We start from the raw sequence: 24468 nt of genomic DNA on the forward strand, positions 1-24468 counted from the left end.
CCAATAATAACAGATTACATAAATGACTAATCACTATAATTTGCATTTATTTAAATGAATTTAATTTATAAAACTGTTAATTTAAATATATTAATTTCAAAGCAATATAATTTTAATTCTAGAAATAGTTATGAACTTTGAATTGATTCTAAAAACAATTAAAACGTAGCTTTGCCAAGTGTCATAGTAAAAATTATTGCTCCTAAAATGAACTTATTGTTCAACAGTTATTGAATGTTTATTATTTTTTATTTCCATTAACATAATCTTCGTCACTTTATAGCATCACTTAAAAAATTAAATGACACTTTACCAAATTTTTTCGTGGAATTAATTTATTTTAAGTAATTTGTTAATGATCTTAATATTATTTTACTTTTGCAAGAATTAATTCTGTGTTAAGTGTATAGTTGTGGTATGGCATGTAAATATAAAATCCAGTTTGGGATTATGTGCGTGTCGTAATATTTTTAATGATTTATTTGATATTTCCAACAATTTTCCGAAAATACAAAAATTATAAAAATAAATAATATGTATATAAAAGTAACACATACTACATTATCATTAGGTAAATTATCTTGTTAACACGTGTAGACGAATATTTCTTCTCTCCGTTTACGTCAGTCGTCATTAAATTCAGCTGTAGGTATCGTTGACAACTCACGCGTTGCTCCAGATAGGAGTAGTGTGTACAGCCATTGGATTGAGCTGAAAAAATAAGACAAACTTCCATAACTGACTATTCATATCGCATACAAACAACTAAGTTTTAATAACTGAAATCAACAGTTATGACATAATTTAACATGCAGCTATACACTCTCTCTTGGATCAGAAAGGCGGTAGAGTTCTCTGCGAAACAGAAGGCGAAAAATATTAGTTTCCTCATTGGTTACTGACTGGCTTTAAAAGTCAAGGTTCTATCAGACAAGAACTAAAATGTAGTATAAAGTGATTATATTGTTTTTTAAGTTTAATTACTCGCAGTTAATGACATAAAATTTGATTCCATTAACTTGGATGGCCTCTTAACAATTTATGTTGCATTCTTATTTGCGAAACATACTGAACTGTTTATGGTTTTGAAAACCAACAAAATAAATAAAAAAATTTGAAATTTGTATACACAGTAAATATGTTGCTATAACTATCGTGACACTATGTGCATGAGTTCATAAAATTAGCAAGAATTTTTAAAGTTTTACAAAGATTCTGGATGGCAATTTTTTTTTTTAACAATATTTAACAGACTGGCATTGTCGTAATGTTAGAATTGTTGAAAGGTACCTGCAAAACCAGTCAGTGCTTTGCACATATAGGATGGAAGAGCTTCTTATGCGTGTGGCAGTATCTCCCTAGTGGTAAGGGGTCGTCCATTAATCACGTGATGTTTTTTTAGCAAATTTTTAACCCCCCCTCCCCCCTAGTGATTTGTGGTGAGGTTTTAGACTACCCCCCCCCCCCCCCAACCCAACAAATCACGTGTATTTTTTCGGTACAAAATATTTTTGAAAAATTTCAGAATGTTATCTTTAAATATAGGTATAATCTAATTTAATTCTGGAAAATTAAGCACAGCATGTATATTCGGCGCCAAAATCACAGTCTTACTGGCGACTGGCAAGCCGAGCCGGGCGGGTATAATGTTGCCTGGCTACGGCGAGTCAAGGTCACGCGTCGCTTTTCGGTTTGGTAGAAATCGCGCGAAAAAATAAATACACGTGATATCTCTCTACACCCCTCCTCCCCCCTTGTGATATTTCGTGATTTTTCCGACCCCCCCCCCCCCTTTTCGAGCCTCACGTGATTAATGGACGGTCCCTAACAGGCAAAACATTCTTTAAAAAAAAAGTTACGTGGCTGCAACACGCATTAGAAGTGAAAATTCACAAACAAGAGGAATATGAATTTTTAGGGAGATTATCATATTTGAAAAACAAATAATCATTAATTGAAAATAGACCTTCATTTACTAGTGTTTGCCAATGACTTCAATGGAATCAAGAACCAATTGGTGGGTTTAAAATAACTAAAATATGATAACCCTATTGAAAATTCGTAAAAAGATTTGTCACAATTCTAATTCTAGCACTAGATCCTATCTTAGAATCGGAAGTCTGGAGTTGCGAAAGAATGCAATAGTATATCAAAGTAATGCAAAAGCCTGCAAAAATATGCGAAAGTATAGAAAAAAATGCAAAAAATTAGAAAATATGTAATCATTTACAAAAGTATTGCGCTGCTGCTATCTGTGACTGGCCATGAAGATTTTTCTATTCAAAACTCTTTTTTTTTTAAATCCTGAGCCATTGAGCAATAACTTTACGAATATTAACTCCATTTCCTACTCACTTCCGTTACTCTGTTAATTCTATTATTAGTCTACTGGCTATAACAAAGTTTCACTTAAAAAAAAACATGGGCCAAGATCCAATGAAGTGCGGGCTAGATGCTCGTAAATGTACACATGTCAAGCCGTGGACTGGAATCGAACCATACACCTCATTCCCCCACATGAGCAGGGCGATCTCGCGCGCACCACCACCGAGCACTAAGAACAGTTCGTGTCTTTAGGAACGAAATAAATCAAGCGAAATTTACAGTTTTTTCAACAATTCGCACATTTTAACAGCTTGATTAAACCATAAAGCAAAAAATTTTTAATAATTTTCTTAATTTTCTTAAATGATAAAACTAAACACAAAAGTAGGGAAAGAAGTTTCACACTCCAGGTTTAAAACTGTAAAAAAATATGGTGAAAAATAACTGCAAAGATTAGTACAGTTGCCTAGCTGGCTCTCTACTCTATCCCCTATTACCCCCTATCACGCCTTCTCTGCATCACTGAGCACCCTTCCCCAGATAGTTTAACATTTTATTACTCTCTGCTGAGTCATTGCCTCAAAACAACCTACCAGCTGCAAATAAAAGTTTTATCTGAAAAAAATTAGAAGATGCGTGACCGCTGATTATTCAGGCGTCTGACTCGTAAAACAGTGAATAGCAGGTTCCATTTCATAACGCTGGGCTGCTAGGGAACGAGTTTAGGTGTCACAAAGAAAAAAGACCATAACAAGAATAAGCCTGTCGTCTGCCAATAGAAACAGACTACTCTCTCGTGTTCTTAGTAGTAGTAGCCTTGAATATATATACTGTATAGAAGTCGCGAGTGGATAGGATTTACTCTACGTTTTTCAGGAGCGTATGATGAGCAGCTTGGGAACTTCACCGCTGCAGGGCGCTGCCGTAACGCCCTGTATCGTCTTAGGTTGTTATTTACAAGTTAGAGCGCAACACTGTCGCCCGCTGTCATTCCCCCGCATCCCCCATCCAACATTCACTGCAGCTCAAGGTCGTTCAACGGGAGTTTGTGCGTCACAAAACTGTAGGGATGAGAGGTGGGGTATAGGGTGGGTGGAGGACAACGCATGTTTGAGGGAGGGTGGGGAAGGGGCGTTTGAAGAGTTCGACACTTGTCCGCTAGGGACCACCACAAGTCGATGCCCTAGAGATGGTGGCGATTGCAGTGGTGAATTAACCAACAACCTCAAACCGTATTATAAATTTTAACCTGGGCTGGCGATTTCTATACAGTATATATATTGAAAGGTAGTAGTCAAGAGTAAACATAATGGGAAAAGTAGTAATTTCACGATAGAAATGAGAAGAAAGTCAGAATGGACTTATTCTCCTGTTCCCTGGCAGCCTCGCGCGGAACAGCTGGGGCGTCCGGGGGCCACTCACGAGCTGGGGAGGCGGGAGGCTTCCTGCGCAGTGGGCGCAAGGCGGCGGGAGGCTTCCTCCGCAGTGGACGCAAGGCGGCGGCGGCGGCGGCGGGCTGCCGGCGCACTCGACGGGGTCGAACATCTGCGACGCCAGCAGCGCGGCGAACTCGGGGAAGGGGCAGGCGACGGAGCTGCAGCCCGGCAAGTGCAGCACCTGCGCCGGCTGCGTCGTGTCGTTCTTGTAGGACACCTGCGGGACGACGCAGTCACACGTGAGGAGGAGCGCACCCACGTGCACAATGCGGAGATGTCTAATAAATAGAGACTGGAAAAATTCGCGGTTTCAATGACCACTAGGATAGACTTCACGATTCTATATGTACTCGGGCATCTATCACCTGGTCATTGGCTATCGACTCGGGACACCTGTTTACTGCGATTCTTATGATTCCATACTTCTTTTGTTGAGTGTTTGCCATTGGCTCAGAGTCCTTCAGGTAAATTGCGGTCCAATCACTGACGCAGCATTAAGCTAAACGAGTTTGGATTCCAGCCTGTCTCAAAAGGAATCCGCGAATTTTTCCGTTCTCTACTAATAAATATGTGTTTCTACTGCAGTGGCTCAAAGTACCGCAACAGGATTGGCTGAATGGTCTTTCGAGCGCTGTTCTTAGAATCCACAATGCAGATCTCTTCAAGAATGCGGCAACTAAATTTAACAAAAATTTAACATGTAAACAATTCCGTGTCGAATAAATCACTAGGGAGAAACTGGCCATCGGTCCAGTTCAACTGCATAGTGTTACGCCGGCCTAAGAAGCACGAGTATACCGCGGATTCATTCGGCCCTTAAGTGGACTTGAAACATTCAAATAGTGCGGGTCGAACATCTCGAGAGCTGTCAGTTCGGGGATGATGAGCCTGAGAGGTAAGCAAGACGAAAAGAGAAGTAGGGAAATCAAAAGGTATTATTGGAGCACAGTCAAAGAGATTAAAAAATATATATTGTGTGTGATTTTTTTGCCGAGTTATATACACGTTCTTATGTAAATTCACGCAGAAAGGTCAATTTGAAGACTAATATTTTTATAACAGTTTACTGTGCCGTGCTAAATCAGCACTATTTGGTCCTGTAGGGATTGGCTTACTGTTTGGCTCTGTCGGTCGCTTGTGACCAATGTGTTTCCTCTAATTATGGATCCCAGCTTAAAATATATTTGGATCCCACTATACATCTGCTTCATATAAATTATATTATCACAATTGTGTTTGACACGCCCTGGACGAACCTAGGCTAGTATAATAAACAAGGAGAAGAAGTTATGACCTATTCGTGGGCAAACTAGCCAAAGGAATGAAAAGCCTTTAACTTCGATCTTGACCAATGAGCACACTGAAATGTCATTATATATATATTATATATTATATATATGCTATTGCACGTTTATACTCGTTGTCTTTGAAAATTTTCAAGAATGAACCACCAATATGAACAAACAAACACGCGGGAATATGAGAATATCAACCGGTGTCATTGTTACATGCCTAGGCAACACAGTGAATTTCGCGGAAGGAATGTTGTAGGAAAATCACTCAGCACAGGTGAACACAGTGGATTTACAATGGCAATACAGTTGCAACAAGAACAGTAAACTGGAACAACAAACACAGTGATTCACGGACGAACGAAACAGATAATCTGGACAACCCGACTAAAGCATGAATGAACACAGTAGACGGTAAATGTCGAAACCGTTTGTATGTATTCATGATCTTTTCCGCTCTGGAGAATTTTCTGTGATGACCAGTTTAAAACAGCAATGAAAGTGTGTCCATAAAATTATTTTGTATCAATATACCCTTGTGGAAGGATCGTTCAGAGAACGGGAGACGACAACTGCGGGGGACACAGCAGTCACACAATGTACCGTGACGACGTAGTGGTGGTTCTTGTTGCGCCGCAACTCGACCATCACGCAGGCTGAGAAGTTTGGCATATCCCCGCGCCACACGTCCATTGCAGAAAGCAGCGCCACGATGGTGCTGCCGTGGCCGCCGTACAGGAACACCTTCGTTTGGTGGTCCGGGTAGCACTTTATCTGCCCTTCCATGCCCGTTATCATCTTCTGTATCAGCTTACCTGCGACACACACACAGGGGGAGGGAAGGGATAAACATAAATGTCATTCATCAATAGTAGAACGAAGCCTGGTAGATTATTGATACAGACTGTGTTCATTGACCTACAGTAATTACTCCATATCACTATGCACAATAGGGCAAAAGCCATTAACTATCAATAGAGGCATGTATTTTTCGCGAATAAGATTTCAAGATTACCTGTGTAATAATACGTTAGCATCTTTGGTTTTCCTTGACTGATTAAGTATCTTTCAAACACGTGTCTACTGTCGAATCGAGGTATTTTGTGTGGAAGCATATGCGTCCTACACGGCCCTGTCAAATGAGGAAGTGGGTTTTATCGCAGACGTACACCAGTTACAAGGTAAAAAGTACTGGCGCGAGCATAAATTATTGAAGTCAAATTTCTGAATTCCGAGATGTTTCAACTGGATTTGCTGTGATCACATACTCATATGGTAAAACTTTTCTCATCGGTTCATTCTTCCATAAAAACGGTCGGCCATATGCAGAGAAAGCAAAAAAGTTAAAGGTTTTTTTGTTGTTTTATGATTAGCTAGTTATTGAAGGAGAATGGCGTGCGTGTGTGTGTGTGACTTACCCACGTACATCCTGCGAAGCGCTGGTGTGCAGGCCACGTGGAAGAACAGGTTAGCAGCACTGTATATTCTCAGACGATCAGGAAAGATGTCTGCAGCCCAGACGGGCATAGGCAAACCATGAAAGAGCTGTGGGGAAAAAAACAAGAAACAGAACACTCTTTGAGGCGGAGGTGATAGGCTGAGCTTAAATTTTCGCAGCTGTACATAAGATATATTCGCTCTGCAACCACTTATTTTGCTTGCTGTAAGACACTATCAAAAATCTTTTAGTTTGTATTTATCAATAATAGTTTGGTACAAACTTTCCAGAATATTTGGTTATACTTGGTAGTGTTACATGTCAATGAGAATACTGTAGTTATTTTTTATACGATGAGATTTTTTCGTATTCAAAGTTTTAAAAAAAAAGTTCAAATTTTTAGAAATACTTAATTGGTTTTACACTTCGCTGCTTTAGTTTGTAAAGTCTCTCACAATTGAATTAGTTACATAATTTTTGCATGGAATTTTAAAGATTCATAAAGCATCCAGAAAACAGTACTCTAGCTGCATAAGTATCAAAAATTGACATATAAAATGTTGTTTGAAGGGTAGCTTATATTAAATTAACTGAAATATTTTTCTGTCTCCTTTTTTTTTCTGTGTCCAAAAAAAGGTTAAAGTTTGACAGCAGAATGAGATACTGTTGCAATGTCCCCATAGCATACCTTGGTCGCGAAGATGTCGTAGATATAATCAGGGGCTTTCCCCCCACTTAATCTCGCGACGTACTTCTCCAAGCCGGCCGCCTCGCGCTTGAAGGCCTGGTACTCGGCGGAACGGTTGACTCTGTCCAACTCCGCCTGGAAGGCGGGGCAGGGAGACCGGCCATCCGGGAGAAGCTGTAAGCCCATCAGCGAGTTCTCTACGACTGTCCCTGGCTCACTGTCAGCACACAGCTAAAACACGTCATTGCCACAATGGAGAAAACTCATATTTCTGCCGCTCATGTTGATGTCAATCAATCAGTCTGGTGGATGACTTCCCCGAAGCGACATTTACGGCCAATAAACGATAGTACCTAAACATTTAATTAATTTTAGAGTTCGTCAATTTCATTGTCTTTTGCCCGAATACTAAGTAGAGAATGACCTTCAAAATGGGTCATTCTAAAAATTCCCTAGTAGGACTCGAGCCCTCAGCACAAAAGTCTATAATATATGTACCATAACAAGGTTGGTAAGCTCATTTTTAGCGAGAAATATGAATATCATGCAGTAAATTTAACACGATCTATAGAAAAAATTAAATACGTTAAGTATCTTGACAAAACTCTCGCAAGATTATCGCAATCGTGAAATGTGTTTGGAAACTGAAGAAAGCTTTTTCCAAACCCCATATTCGTTTATTTAGTGTACCATTACCAATCACATACGAGTTTTTTTTCTTTATAATTCTAAAAAAAATTCAAATTTTTTACTACCCGCGCATGTAAAACTTTCCTAAAAAAACTTCCTTGTTCATTTCGATGCACAAATAGCGCTTAGTTGTTAAACGAATAATAGTTGATATCTTACAAGGAGTAGAGTATGGGGGATCTGCCCAGGCAGAAATTGGCTAAACAAACCATTGAATTCAGGGTGCTGTGCTAAGACACCATTATTGAGCAAGCGAAACATTGTGTTAAGCTAATTTTGTTTAATGGCATACAGAAATTCAAAAAGGCCATTTTAGAGCATTTTATGAATAAAACACATTTGATTAAAGGTGTGCTGCTATATGTTAGAGGTGGGTCGAAAAGTATCAACCTGATACTTTGGCACTGATACGCGCCTGTATCAGGAACGGCAAACGAGTACACTTGAAAAGTATCAGAAACTTTAGTATCAGTTCAGAATTCACCTGGAACAACACCACGGCCAATGAGCGCAGTACCCGATCGCAGATGACGGTCACTTGGGCGGAGCTTGTGAAAGGGGAGGGAGCAGGAACGACGAATAAGGGATAAAGAAGGGAAAGAATGTAGGGGAGGAAGCGCAGGGTAAGGCGTTGAAGCCTTGAAGGAGAGGCGCAAAGCGATATTGTTATAAGCAGGGCTGCCACTCATGGGTTTTTCCACCCAGATCTGGGTTTTTCCAATGGTGTTTGGGTTTCTGGGTTTTTAAATAATGAATTCCAACAATTCTAGGTTTTTTATAATTTTAATTATTTTTATACCTAAAACAATAATAAAGGTAGTAGCTACTGTATCTGTTGCAATATCTGTTTGATAAATGCAAACAAGTCTGTGTGTTTCACACACAAAAATACATATAAACACAAAACTAGTTTTCAAGAAGCTAAGTCGAATATTAAATTAGACACATTCTTCAAAGAGGCTTGCAGAACACAAAACCAATGCAACAATTAACCTTCAAACCAATCTTGTAGAATCAGACTCTGAATAAAGACTAACGTACATGATGCAGTTTTATAAAAACAATTACCGGTTTAAAGAATGCAGTGATGGTGTTTGTTTTGTCATGTATATATTTGTAGGTTTTTTATTTTTATGTGCTGGTCCAAGAATTACTTATACAGCTATTTTGCTGCAGTGTAATTTTCTTGTATTGGTTGTATTTAACCGTTTTCAGTCTTGTAAGGTAATTAATTGTTTTATATTAAAACCAGTTATGTTTATATTTTTGAATTAGTACGCAAACATTTTCAACGATAGCATTTTAGACGCATCTGGGTTTTTTACCCATGTGTCTGGGTTTTTCTGTAGGTTATCTAGGTTTTTCATGAATATCAGAGTGGCAGCCCTGGTTACAAGTCGTTTTGTTTATTATCCTACTTCAAAGTACGCTCAGTGCGCAGTGCGTGCACCGTCTCGTTCAATAATAAAACTAATGAAATTTTAATATTAAAAAGTACATTAATACAAGATATAATATTTATATTTGTGCACCTAACAGCTATGAAAATGCAAATAAATTCTCAGTTGACACTAATAACAGATGTAATCAACATATGGACTTTTTTTTTCGATAACAATTAGTAACTAGTGTTTTTATACATTAAAAATTCACGATTTTATCAAAAATAAAAAATAAAAAAACAGATAGGTACCTACATTAGTGAGCATACTATATCAATGTTTTTTCAAATGTTAGCAAACTCATTATTTTCCGTGAAAAAATTCCACACAAATGAAGTCTTTTTCGTGCACTTATCCATTCCTTATTTCACTATAAAGATACTAACTACAAAGCATGACAGCCCGCAACATGGTGATACACGGCCAGGACTAACTGCAGTGAATGTTGAACTGATTGATACCGGTTGTATCAGGCGGGCATGAGAGTATCAGAGGAAGAGAATTACCAGGCGTGATAAATAATGTATCAGATTCTCCTTCCGGTCGCACGGTCTGCGGACGCGGAGCTTTGTTGCCTCCTGGGACCGTCTGATACAGAAGTATCAGAGACTTGTACCTAGGTACATTACTGTATCAGTATCAGGTTGGGACTGATACCGAAAATTGCTGTCCCAACCCACCTCTACTATATGTACGTATTTGTGAAAGTTTAGATTAAACTATCCTTTTTAAAAACTGTCTGTACAGCCATAGGTTGCACAACTGAAAACCATTTTGTGTGAATGGTATCAATCATTCATCTCATTAAAACTCACAGTTGAAATTTCTGAAACGGGGCCTCGAGTCTGTCAGGCATTAATAATTTTTATTTGATGTATTATTTGTTGCATATAGTCTCATTTAATTAACATAGTCTTATTTAATATATACCAGATACATTATTTTATTAAAATTTGTAATAGTTGCGGTGCTAGTATAGTTAGCCTGGTTGAGTTCGGTGGTAGTGTGGTTGTCAGTTCCTCGAAGCGACGCACGAGAGGAATAAGCGCTGTCGTCGTCAGTAGGAGAAACGTGTGACGTCGCAGAGCGAGTTAAGATGGCGGAGTGGTGGACGAGACTTTGGACAGTTCGCGACTGAGGGAAGTTGACGTGCGCGAGGAAACTCGGGGTAGCGGTGTCCTGAAGTTCGGTTACACGGGAGCGAGTTACGCGACGAACAAACATCGGGGAGCTCGTGAGTCGAGTGAGTGAGTCGGTTGGCCTGACGAACCAACGAGTGGTCAAAACTTTAACGGTCGCGGCACTGAACGGAGATGGTCGGGTGGCTTTGCTGTACCGGCGGTGACGACTACGTCTAGTCTTAAAAACTAGTCACCCAAAATGATTGAAAGGCGCAAAGAAGTGTTTCGCCCGAGGATCCGGCGAGGGTCGCGAGACGTCGTGCGCCCGACAGCCACAGAGGACGACGACGGTCGCCCGATGGTGGTTCCATGGTCTGCAGGACGGGCCAACTAGCTGGTAATGTGACCGTCGATGAACCAAGAAAGTGACCGGCAATGTTCCCGTGCTGACCTCCTTCACAGTTTGACAGTTCGCATCCAAGCGCCAAAACAGGACATCAAGCAACGGTGCCCCATCCCATCGTTGTCCTTTTAATACTGCCTGCAAACTTTGTTTGATTAGAATAAACATTGATTTGGCAACGAGCGCGGAAGCAATGAGCGCGATCAAAACTTACTGAAGTGAATGGTCCGCCATACCCCGAACCCAGGCGTTAACTGGAACGTTTGATAATGCTCATCTTAAATACTGTTTCTTCAAGACTAGTATTTTATTTGTTCTTCCATTAAAAGTTATTTTAATATTCATGAAATTTTAAACATGCAAGGCCCCTTACATCACCATGTCATATACTATGCGTAACGTTTCATAACGTTTTATTAAACTGTTACACAAATGCATAAGTTTTTCAAGGCTTAATTTCTCCATTAAACGCTGGGTCCCCTGCATTGCTGTTTCTCGGCTGCTTTTCGTTATATGTTGTGTCTGTATATGTGTACATATGTATATATAGTGTTTTCAGCATGTGGAAAACTACCATCTACCCCACTTCATTTCTTGGCAATAAAAACTTTTCGTACAAAAGAGGGGCAAAACTCCCTGGTACATATTACAGACCACGCAACTTCTTCCAATCCAAATATGGCTGCTAGCAGACGGCCCTGGCATCACGTCCATGGCTTTTAAAAACTTTTTGTTTGAAAGTTTAAGCGGAAATAAAGGTACCATAGGACGATGTTACCCACTGAAAGCGAAAAAAATATCGTCATATTCACGGCTTACCTTGAGATTATTTATAATTCACTACATAATTTTTTGGGCAAAGTTCCTGAACGTACAATATAAGTTATAAATCTATAAAATACTATGGTAAAATTGCCTTACGATTAGAGGGTGGCCATACATCTAATACTTAAGGCACCCCTCCCCCCTTCCCGGGCACACATACTGTGTGAAGACCTTCAGAAGAAACCACGCGATATGAAAGCTTCCCAAGATATTCGAGTGGGGCCTGTTTACGAAAACTATGTACGAATGCGCTGAGGGCGGATGGTTAGTTTTGATTCCGCATTAAGTTGTTAAATTGTATTTTTAGGAGTGTCTTAAGGGCTAAAACGCGTGATCTCAGAATAATTTTTATACATGAAGCGCCCCGTAAAGATTGGTTTCAAATGCCAAAGAAGTTTCACTTATATCACTGTACTAAGTTACAGGCGATTTTTTTTCTTTAGTAAAGTAATGAGTTTTCGGAGAGTATAAAAGTACTGTAGAACTGCAATCTCCACTTTCAAGGATTCATTTAATTTTTAAAAAAATTGCATTAAATGCGGGAAAATTATATTATATTTATTATTTTTCCTGGACTCCAGATGAAGAAGAAAAAATTAGCCACCAAAACAAGAAAATCCAAAAAGAAACTTTCCTGAAAACTTCCCTCAAGATACTTCACTTCCAAAGAACATTTTTCCACATAAACTAAGGTGAAACTAAGCATCACGATGGGTTACTCAGAAATGTGAAAATTATTATATTAACAAGCGTAAAAAATTTGTTGCAGCAGTTAAGTTATAATGTTGATCGAACAAGAATAAAATACTTAATGTGGTTTCTGTGGATCGGCTTCTGTATTATTAAAAAAAATTACAAAAACGATAATTGGACTGATTGCATGCCAAAAATGTCAAGTGTGGTTTCATTAATTTTTGCGCAGGAGCTACAGGTATAAAAAATTTACACGGGGAAATTGTAATTTTTTCGAAAAATTAGCCCAAGACGGAATTGTCCTGAAAATGTGATTTATCTTTAGTCTCTTCGTGTTCGGTGTATCTGCGTGATGTCGAACAATTAATTGTTTATTTATAGTAGATTTTCTAAATGTTTTTACATAGCTGTATAAACATTCTTATATGTGGTTAAAAAATTACATAGAAGTGATGAAATAATAAATATTTTGTTGTTTGAATTTAAGTGAGCTGGTACTGGAGAATACTGCTTGAAACTGCTTTTAGTCCAACTGATGCTCTGCTCCATGTTTGCGGGACAATTAAAAATTTGGGCCAAGTGTAGTGTTGATATTTTGGAAAGGAAATGGGATGCCAAACATACTGTTTCAAAGACTGTATTTTATAAATTAACTATGCTTAGCGACGAGAATTCTTATTCATAAGTAGAGACCTGCAACATTCGCGGATTCAATGACCTCCAGGATAGACTATACTACACTCTACACACTCGGGCAAATGCCCCCTGTTCATTGGCTGCTGACTTGTGAGTCGTCTCGACCAAGTGTCTGTGATTCGACACTTCTTTGAGCGAGGGTCTCTAATTGGCCCTCATTACTCCAGATTAACAGTGAACCAATTGCAGAAGCAGCGCTAAGGTATAATTATTTGAATTGTAGCATATCACGAAATGAATCCGCGAATTTTGCAGGTCTCTATTCATAAGGCTTTGTCAAGCACCATTTACTCAATATTTAAGTTTTTGCAATATGGCTGTGGGGAGGTGAAAAACTACTTCAACTACAACAGAAGCCATCACCCGACAACTCCAAACTCCGTGTATACGAATGTGAGTTTTTTTTTCCCGGAAAATATAAAATTTAGAGAAAGTATCTTCTACTTGTATGGGAATTTCTCATATTGTGAACTAACTTACGTTACATGTTAAGGAAAAAATATCGTATGCCAGAGTCACTAAGGTCTTCTTGGCTTCTGGGTTGCGTTTTATCGTGCTTTGTTGCAGCCATTTTAAAGGGTGATTAACCACTGGAGCTTGGTGTTCTGGCACAGTAGGCCAACTCATAGAACAAAAAAGGGCGATGTATAAATAATGTTCTTACAGTGGAAACTACAATAGTGTTTTGCATGACATGTGACGCTACATTTTGGGTGGACTCCTAACTACTAGCAAAAATAAAGACTCCGGCGGGAATTTCATGTCCAAAGTATTATCTTTAAAATTATAATTTAACTACTGGACTACTAAATGTTAAGTATAAGATATTAAACCGTGCAACAAACACATAATACTTTTTTTAATAAAAAATGTTTTACACAAATGAGTGGGAGATGCAGCATTCCTGGTATGCCACACCACAAAATATGTGGCTACCAAAATTAAGTGAATTAATTTTCACTAATTTTTTTGCCTGATAATATATTATGTATTACCTCGCACAATCATTGTAACTACATTAGTAATATATTATGAAAGCTACCGTCTAGTGGGTGGGCCCAAAAATTTTTTATAAACTATGTCCCAGTCTCGGGAATGATAGTTTCTCTCCCATGGGAGTCGATCGCTGCTCAACTGTGATAGGACCCTGAGATATGTCCTGTTTGTAAGATAGTCTGGCCAATCAGGAAGCATCTGCTTTCATACTTAGAGCAAACTTTACTGTGGCTAATTCTTTGGTGATCGTTTATGATTATGTATTGTAAAACAAGTAAGTCCAGATATCACTTAATCTATAGCCATTTACTGTATTGATACTATCATTTACAGGATGTGACCACAATCCATAAACCATGAAGTAGTTGAGTAGCCAAGTTTTTGAATGCGTGCGGTTGGCTCACGGACGAAGCTGTCCACTCACCAGGTCGATCTCCTTGGCCACCGTGTGAACGGGCACGTCCTGCCAGAACACGTGCAGGAACTGGCCGGGCGACGTGTTGGCCGGGTACAAGCCCTTCGCGACGTAGGTGGCGCTGAGTATGTCGCGGTCCTGCTCGTAGGCCCGGGCCAGCAACTCGCCGCTGTCGTACTTCGGCGAGAGGAACTGGTCGTAGCGCATCCGCAGGTAGCTCCCCAGATTCCACATGTCCTCCTGGCCCGTCTGCGGGAAGAGCAAGGACGGTCACCGTGAGTGTGGGTCGTCGGCGAGAAACTCGACCCAAGGGGTCATTCTGATCCCGGTCATCCATTGGTTTCCCCAGAAATCACTCCAGGCAATGGTTCTTTTACAATAAGCCATGCCACTCCAAGCCATTTACAGGATGACTAGCCGTTTGCCCGAAAGTACGTATTTGACAACTTTTACCACATTTCTAACTCCAAAAATGACACATTTCCATACAAACATTTCTCTCATATTTAACCCCATCAGGGAATTTATTCAAAGAAAATTCTTTTTTACTGTTCACCCACGTTATATAAGGAACTCCTACGCAAAATATCATGCTTCTAGACTCGCCATTTTAAGCTTTGCGTTGTCTGTCAGTCAGACAGTGCTAAGAATTTTATTGAGTAGATTCCTTACAGTAGACTATGGGATCATATATATATATATATATATATATATATATATATATGCGTGTTTGGTTTGTAAGACATGGCACAATCGCATAAAATGTCCATCTTGAATCTATGATGGTGTCTTGTCTCCCAACCTCAACGATATATCACTGATGAAAGGGAGCACAGTTTTACTGAGTACACATGTCATTATAAGCTATGGCCATTGCGTCAAACTGAACAAAAATTGTCACAACAGTGAAAACAATCTGGAAATTTTATGGTATCGTTAGTGATATTATAGTCTTTTGTTGCCAGCAGACGCGTCTAAAACTTTTATTCGCGGTTACAACGTTCAAAAGATTTTTCAGTATCTTTATCAATAGCTGATTCCTTTACCAACATACCTGACTTCAGAATATATTCGCCAACAACGTCGGTACTGATTAGAAGTTATTCTCAAATAACATAAAAGCAAAAAAAGAAAACATATGGGGATTGGTGAACAATACGAAAACAGTGTTTCCTTGGTGAATTTAGCCCTCTCGCGACAAAGATTTTCAGCCTTCACCTTTCCCAATGACTGCACAATAACGAGTGTTCACACATGCCAGACATGAGGTCCGCGCTGGAATGCAGCCGCGACTCGGCTGATCAGTCTGCTGTGTGCTGCGTGTGGTACTCACGGGAGTCAGCGCGCCCCAGACGCCGCCCCACATCTCTGCCGGGAACGGGTCGCCAGAGTAGTTTCCTAGAGGCGACCTCGCCCCGGTCCGGAACAACTGCAACCGAGGACACGACTCTGTTCTCTTCATGTCTCTTGAGAAACCTCATTGCTAACTTTTGTGGACTAAAGTGGGCAGGCCTTAAGAGGTATGTATAGGAACAGAAGGGGGGGGGGGGGGAAATGCTATTTTGGTTTTAACACTCTTTCTGCTATAATAATAATAATATATTTTATCATTTAAAGTTTAGCTTTTTAAAGCAGATTTATATCGAGAGATTTACTTAGTGTATAATGACAGTATAATATTGTAGTTTTCATCACTCCCGGAAATGAATTAAATACTAAACGCCAATAATTTTACAGGGAAAATATTTGTAGCAGCATCTCACTGTTGACTTTAGTCTCCATTATATTTAATCCTATGCTATAATGAAGCAAAATTTTGGAAATAAAAGTGCAGAAAAAATGTTATGGACCAGTAACGCCGTTGAAACCAATGTGGCATCTTTCCTATCTCTCCTCTTTAAAATCATTCCTCAGCAATAGTTTACAATTACTCTAGATGCAGTTTGTAAGGACATTACTCTTGATCACTGGGCTAATTCCTACAGGCTTCTTTTTAACTTAAAATTAGACGCTGTAGTTTGCAGTTCCTCGGTTCTAGGAACATTTAACGCTAAGATTATTATTTTCAAATATTGGGTTAGATGATTTCCTACAAATTACCACATAAAGGAATGTGTAATGTAAAGAGTATATATATTGCTACTTTTCTCACGAAAAGTTTGTTTCTCCTTTTCATTTATTCTTCCGTAATCTGGGACGACGGTTTCCTGAGATCTAATCATCTGGCACCACGAATGTCGTGGCTCCATGCAGGTCATTTATAAATAATAGTACAAAGTACATAACACACACAAGATCAAATCTGGAATGCTATTTTTGCAATAATGCCATCATCATTATTTTACATGCAAAATATTTAAAAAAAACTTTAAATAAAAAGTTCTTTTTTTTTTTAAAAACATCTGTTTAGAAACAATAGACTGAATATCTTGTAAAATTCTTCTCACAAATAACACTTCTGTATGTCAAAGTATATTGACATAAATGTGTCATGACAACAATTCAGCCTTCATATATTGTACTAGTTGAGGGCAGTTGCATCCATACCATCCCTCCAGAAGTTTTGATCCATATTCCTCCGGAAATACGATTGACTTTTTCTTTAGTTGTTCTTTGTTGTTTTGGTTGGCCTCAATCATAACAATCATCGTTGATTACAAATACAAAATTATCAATATAATACCACGTTTACCTAACGACTGGCAGCTGTATTAAAAATATCTTTCAAATTAAATATAGTTATAAATTTAAAATATATAATTAAAAAGAAATTTTAAAATTTTTCGTGACTGTTACTAACGGAAATTGAAATATTAATTTTAAATGTTTTTAGCTCCGTTTGTGGTATCTACTTAGTTCTTGTTCTATTACACATAAGACTCACCACGTGGCTCTGCTGCAGCTCGCCGTAGCAAGCGAGGGAATCCAGCGCCAGACAGCGCGTGGCCGCAGAGAGGGCCAGCACAGCCAGAACAAGCTTCTTGTCTGTCATCTCTGCGAATGTCTCACTTCCCCGTCCGCCTCCCGTTATGTACGGACCGTCCTATCACAACGGAAAAATTTTTTTTTTAATCTTTACGGTATCGAGAGGATGTTATCGCAAATTTCCTTCTGCCATCATTATATTACATTACATTATACTGCTGTCCATTGTTTAACTTGCGCGTGCTGCGGGCCTCGAATGCCTTCCTTATCACGCGGACGACACACGATTAGGGACGGGGGAATTAGGAAGGTAACCTAATTTCAGCACGCCTCAAATCATGCAGTGAAGAGTTGTTAATTATCAACAGTGGCGGATATTAAATTAATGGGCTATGCTTCCGCGTATCTTAAACGTATGGTATACTAAGAAAATATATGTTAAAGTACCATACGCAGAAAATTACAATGTGAATAAAACGCACTTTTAAGATCGTAAATTAAGTAAATAGTTAGAAAAACAAAATAAATTTGTGGTAGTAATATGTCAGAAAGATTTTTAATGGGCCAACTCTTATAGTATTGTAATCAATGCCCGTTTTCTACTGCTGAAGAATCTCATTAACTATTTTATAAATTTTTATTTTGTGGTCTCCCACTTATTTTGCTGTCTGTGCTTTATCAAGAAGATAATTTTCAAAGCTATGTGATATTACATTTCACATAATTGAATATTTTATTTTGTTTCTCCCAACCATAAATGATAATTCTTTGTAAAATAACATTTATATTAATTGCTCTATGCAATAGTGCTTTGAATTTATGATGTAAATGGAAAAAGACAATCTGTTGATTGGAATTTATTATTGTAAGAAAATTTTATTAATGTTAGAACGTTTTATGATATCAGAAGTGTAAGGAAAATGAATTACTGTTAATAAGACATTGAGGTAATGAAATAAAGTATTATTCTAAAGTGCTGACTACGTAATTAAATATGAATTCACGTCAATAAATTGTGAAATACAATTATAATTTGCTACGATGTTATATATGAAACTAGCTGGAACTCAAGATATGTTGAAGTTAGTCAACTAACTATGTTTTAAGGAGTTGAGCTACAAAGACTTTTAATTCAAATTCGACGTAGAACTTCGAGAAGGAGCTGATAAACTTTGAACTACACCAATATAACTGCATTCTACAAGAGATGGTACTACAATTGTGTTTGAAGAGGAGTCGCCGCGATCTTCTGGAACAAGTCTACAATGGTAAGAACACACCCGACGAGGACTGCTGCTGCAGAGTCCACTTTCTTCCATCGTGCTGTGAGCTGTTTGAACTCAGCTTCGAGTACAACGCATCTTCGTGTACGTGACGTTTGAACAGCATCGTACTAAATCGTCGATATGTCCTTTGATTAATTTATTGTCCAATTTTATGTATCATCGAACGGTATGTACTCAACTTAATGTATTGTGCATGTAAAGGTTTACTTTGAAAGTGTTTATGTAATTTTGTGATATTCCAAATTCCATATCCAAATATTGATATTATTCCTTCTCATATGATTTAATATTTACTTGTCTTGAACTAACTTAAATTGCCTTGTTGAATGCTTTGTTTAGTCAATTTTAGTATCAATTTTCTGTTCATTTCTGTACTAACTAAAAGCCTATTAGAGTACCCTAAAGAGAAAGAGATTTTTGCACTCACTTCACTCACACTGAGCTTAGTCAGAATAATATTGTTTGACTTAATTATATGATATATATCTATAAACCTACTCACTTGTATCACTAACTGAAACTGGCTGATCTCCACCGATGGAAATCGGAATATCAAATCTTATAGGTATTAGTATTATCTTAAAAGGTTATGTAAATAAGCATTTATGTATTAAGATATTGCTGATCGAATATGATGCAGGAATTTGTATTCATATGGTTGTAATGAAACCTGGCCAGATAGTTGTTAAAAATATAGATAGGCCCTATGACAACGTTAATATTTAGATTTCATGGTAGATTTGGCTGGACAGGTCAGTGATATACAGTTTATGAAGGTTGATTGGCGCCCTAGAATACGGAAGCAATTTACTACCCTATACTCAAATCTTAATATTCAGAGTAGCCTACATTTAAATATTGCATTAAACCGACCTAGTATATGTTAGAAGTAGGTGTTGGTTTCTATGGGCTTTGACTTTTCAACTTTGATACGAATCGATAGCAAAGTTGAAGTTGTGGAGTTCCATAGCTATGACCTTCCAATGTATAAGTTTTCAGAAGTACTTATTTTCTTTTATGTTTGGCAAACATTTATTTTCTATTGCATAACTTACTGTGACCTTTTATATATGGCATAGCTCAAAATCTTTACAGAAATTTGCATCGCATCCAGAAAGACATGAGAAAAACGATTCTATTTTAAATTTCCTCTTAAGACCCTAATTTTATAATTGACATTAGTTAAAAATTTGGCATTCAATTAAAAACTCTAAATTAATGAGCATTGAACATTCAATAATTCCCAACAACAACAAAAAATTGTATCGAGGATTGTACCAAAACCTAGCCCACTGCATTCTTACTTTAAATCCGAATTAACTTAATTTATAAGTAAGATGATTTTGGAATACGGTTGACAAGAAATTTAAGGTTATTAGAATATATTGGCTGAAAAAGTTATAAGTTTAATTGGATACTAAAGTAAGTAGTATAAATTAGTATTTCATGCGCCTGGTACATGGTGCATGGAGATGGTGCCGATGTCCGCCATTTTGGATTCTAACGTCACGGTGGCCATTTTGTACGACCTCTACCTTAACCTTTGACATTTAAAATGTGCCAAAAAAATGCCAAAAAATTAACAAAATTCCCTCAAATTTCAAGTTTTTTTTAATACAGCTAAACAAAATTTAAAATTCTAAAAATTAAAAAAAAAATATTTTTTTAAATAGAAAAAAAAAAGAAAATCATACATTTGAAATTTGAAATGCTTCCAAATATTTTTATCTAACAAGAAACGAAAATTCCTAAAAGTTGTTTAATACTCCTAAAAATAACCGGCCCTAAGCCTCCGAGGTCATGACATAAACAAGGTTGTCATGGCCGCCTTTATAAATTGTGTCGTAATCGTTGCAATTATCGTTACAGCCGCCATATTGAAAATAATTTTTAAGCTAAAAATTCGGTAAAAATTAAAATTAAAAAAAATTAATTAATAAAATTTTAGAAAAGCAATTTCATCATTTTGAAATTATGACATAATGATCGCTATCTTGAAAATCTGTAATTATTATCTAGAAAATTGGGAACAATTTATAAATTCATAAAAAAATTAAATAGGGTAGACCGGGGGAAATCGGGTCAATTTTTTGAAATTCCTGAATAAGTATAAAACCAATATTAATTTACTATAAAATAATCTACAGTAATATCAGTCATACATTTATGTACATATTTACATACAAACCTTAGCCAATCTTCCTTACGAATTGACATTAAACTTGATCAAAGGAAAATGAAATGTTTTGACCCGATTTGGACAGAAGTGGGGTAAATCGGATCACAAGTGGGGCAAATCGGATCAACAGATTTTCTTTACTGTTTTGACAGACACATTCCGCATAAAAACTGTTTACACTGAAAAGCATTGACACAGCGCTCATGGTACCACATTTTGCAAGACTGGCACTGAATCCAGTCTCCAGCAGTGCAGCTTCTGATGTCTTTGTATGCAATTTTGCACATGTTGCAGAGAACATCTTCCTCATCATCCTGGCCTTCTTCCAAAATTTCCAACTCGGATGTGTTTTTAGTTTTTGTTCGCTTCTTCGTCTTCAGAGGTTCAATTTAGCTTTGCTTTGAACTTAATTTAACACCTGCTTCTTGCTTTTCAATTTCCTGGATTCCAACAATATGCGATTCTATTTTGACAGTAGCCTTAGAGAAGCAACAGTTTTTCGTTCACCTATTCTCTTTGGTGTTAATTTTTCCGGTGTTGGTAACAGGCATCTCACTTCTTCTGTGGTGCTCCTTCCACTTACATCTTTGGCAGTGAACTCGTAATTCTATATTTACATGGATAATATTTTCATTATTTTAACATGTCCTAAACTTCAATATTATTAAAAGTACTTACATATTTTAACTAAAGTTGAAGTAATGTGCCTTAAATTCATTTTTTCCACTTATTTAGAATAGGTCTTAACTTAAAAATTGAGAAAGAAGAATAAAGTGCTTCACAATATATAGCAAATATATGAAGCGACCCGATTTCCCTACTGTATGCAGTGACTCGTTTTACCCCAACGGCAGCGACCCGAGTTACCCCATTTCGCACTTAAAAAAAAAGAAAAATATAATAAATTCTGTCAAACATATAGAGCTTCAGTAATGCAGAAGAATGTTAATTGGGTACATATTTTCGTACTCCATTACTTAAACTACAATACTATTTCGAAATGCGAACGTAAAGGCTTATTTGAAACAGAATAAAACTTACATTGTTAAGAATTTTCCACTTAAGGACTACACAGGTTCGGGTTCATGTCGCACAGACTACCAGAATGTTGTTACAGACGATGTTCGCCTTGTAGTGGACGGTTGTATAGACAGATAACAGCACTCTTTGGTAGGTTCCGTAGACTCCAGTTCATTCTTTCGCCACAAGACAACAGATCTTGTTACGATGACCCGGTTTACCCCGTGACCCGATTTCCCCCGGTCTACCCTAATACATTTTAATACAATATTAAATTTATAAACACACAGCCTACTTACAGAGCTTGAAGTCCTCGGTTTAAATCCACAAAATAATTCGAATAAAAATAGCGATGGAACCTTTCTTCACACAAGCCACCGCAGAATGACCTCCCACCACTAATACCAAGGTAGATATTACGTCAGCCAGTATGACGTCATGATGGACTTTTTTTCGTCTGCGGGAGGCCGCCATTTTATATCCGACATATTGTTTACGTCTGCTAGAGTGTGCTAACATCATATTAGTTTAATTTTTACCCGTTAGAGTGCAGTATTATTTATTATCTTGACATCCGCCAGCTTGTCAGCCGTCTTGGCTGCCATCTTGAAAATCCATAATTTTAATGCTAGTAATTCGGTTAAAATTCCAAAAATCATAAAAAAAATTTGCAATTAATATAATGATTGATTCGATCGATATCGATCCTCGGTTAGATCCTTGACTGACGCAAAAAAGATAATTTATTTAAAATGATCAATAAAATAAAAGTTTCAAGAAAAACCACAAATTATAAATAAAAATATATTACATAATTTCTACTCTACTACAAAAACAAAAACAAGTAACTTACCGCAATTCTTTATTCATACAGTCTTCTTCGAAGGTGAAGCTAGTCCTTACATGACTTTACATGTGTTTTCAGGGCATTTCCACATGACATTCGATTAACCAGACGCGTCCAGTAGGTGGCTAAATACGACCAGTTTATGGTCAGACACATCCAGTTTTAGGTCAGGCACATACAGTTAGTAGCCAAGAGATCTAATTTTTGGATACTCGGCGAACATTTTAAACAGGCAATGTAAGTTGGCAAACATATAGACCAGGCGTCTCCGAACCACGAGACCAATCATGATCTGACTACAGACTTGACGATCTACAATCAACTGTACGATAATAACAGTTTTCGTTTAGATTTTGTTTATTTATTATTGTCAAATGAATTGTTATATTTTAATATTTTATTATTGTAATGTCAGAATAATATTATATTGTTGAATAAGTGTCTATAATCTATACCACGAACAATAAAAACTCTGATTTATAATTTCGTCAACAACAGACATTACATTATTTACAGCACTTAATTTGCAATCTATCATGAACTGAATTTATTTGAAATTGTTTTATGTTATTTTGGTATTTAATTGTAATTTATTATTTATTTATTTATTTTTCTCACTTACCTGTATCTTGCTTCGTACATGTGTACGAAGGCCTCCTGTTATGTTTTTATAGCAGCCAATCAGCAATCTGATTTTAAAGCTAACAATAAGACTTTTATACAACAGGGAGAAATTAGAAAATAGAAAAAAAGAAATGTCTGAGGCATCCTTCATAAGGCTTAGCCCGATGCCGATGTGTAGAAATTTTTATATTATTTAACTGATTTATCACATGTGGTGATAAATAATAGTGCATCAGATTCTACACGATGCCGGGGCGTGCCGTGAGTAAATGTGGCAGGAAATATCTACGTGGTAATTAATTATTCCCACAATTAGAAGGAAGCTTAATCCATCGACATTTTAGCTACGATTATATTCATAATGCCACACAACTATTTAGTAACTTCGATGGAGATTTTGTTTGAATCACGAGCTGTGCTACATGTCAAAATAATAGTAATTAATTCTATTATAGCATTGGCTAATTAACATTTGTTTTAAGGAAATAATTTAGCTGGAATAATAGACCAGTGGTCTGCGTATCTAGTGATCGTTGCTCCCACTGAACTATCTAGCCGCGGTATACATTTTAAGAGTTCATTTGAGATACAACTGCATAAACTAAAACATTAAACATTTAAAGCTGAGTAAATCGTTTCCGGACTATTTTTTCATTATAATACAAGCAACGAACTTTTGAATAATCTATCTCACCATAAATTCAGACAGTTTGATCCAGTTATATATCACCAGGTCTGCCTTAATCACACCAAATAATATCCATATATTTTTGACGTGACAACGTCTAATAAATCGATGATCGCCGGCTGCACGCACGAAAAAGTGTCCCACTACGGATGTCCCACTACGGATGTGTCCTATTTGCTCATTGTACGCATGCGTGGCATCTCTCTTCATGCTCATTGTAGGGCCTACGCATGCGTGGCATCTCTCTTCCACTCGATTGGAACGACCATCGATTTGACTTTTCAATCATATTTTCGTCGTTTGAATTGTTAATATTATGTCATTTAACGATTGTCCACCGATTTTCAGCACAATCGGTACAGTTATTTAAAAGTAATGTTAAATATTCAATTACGTTTTGAACCAACAATGTTGTTTTACAGTTACACATAATAATTCA

General features: G+C 37.4%; 1 protein-coding gene across 1 annotated transcript; it reads right to left on the reverse strand.

Annotated features, from left to right (window-relative positions):
- Positions 1 to 338: 338 nt before the first annotated feature.
- On the reverse strand, positions 339 to 23393 carry LOC134530821 (testicular acid phosphatase homolog). Its single transcript, XM_063366066.1, has 9 exons — positions 23340 to 23393; positions 17345 to 17503; positions 15794 to 15889; positions 14470 to 14709; positions 7180 to 7353; positions 6472 to 6598; positions 5657 to 5868; positions 3748 to 3978; positions 339 to 711 (listed from the first exon to the last, which is right to left on the reverse strand). Exons 2-9 carry the CDS (start codon positions 17450 to 17452, stop codon positions 664 to 666), a joined length of 1236 nt encoding a protein of 411 aa, XP_063222136.1. The 5' UTR covers positions 17453 to 17503; positions 23340 to 23393; the 3' UTR covers positions 339 to 663.
- Positions 23394 to 24468: the final 1075 nt, after the last annotated feature.

This window comes from Bacillus rossius, chromosome 3, assembly GCF_032445375.1.
Source record: "Bacillus rossius redtenbacheri isolate Brsri chromosome 3, Brsri_v3, whole genome shotgun sequence".
Lineage (NCBI taxonomy): Eukaryota > Metazoa > Arthropoda > Insecta > Phasmatodea > Bacillidae > Bacillus > Bacillus rossius.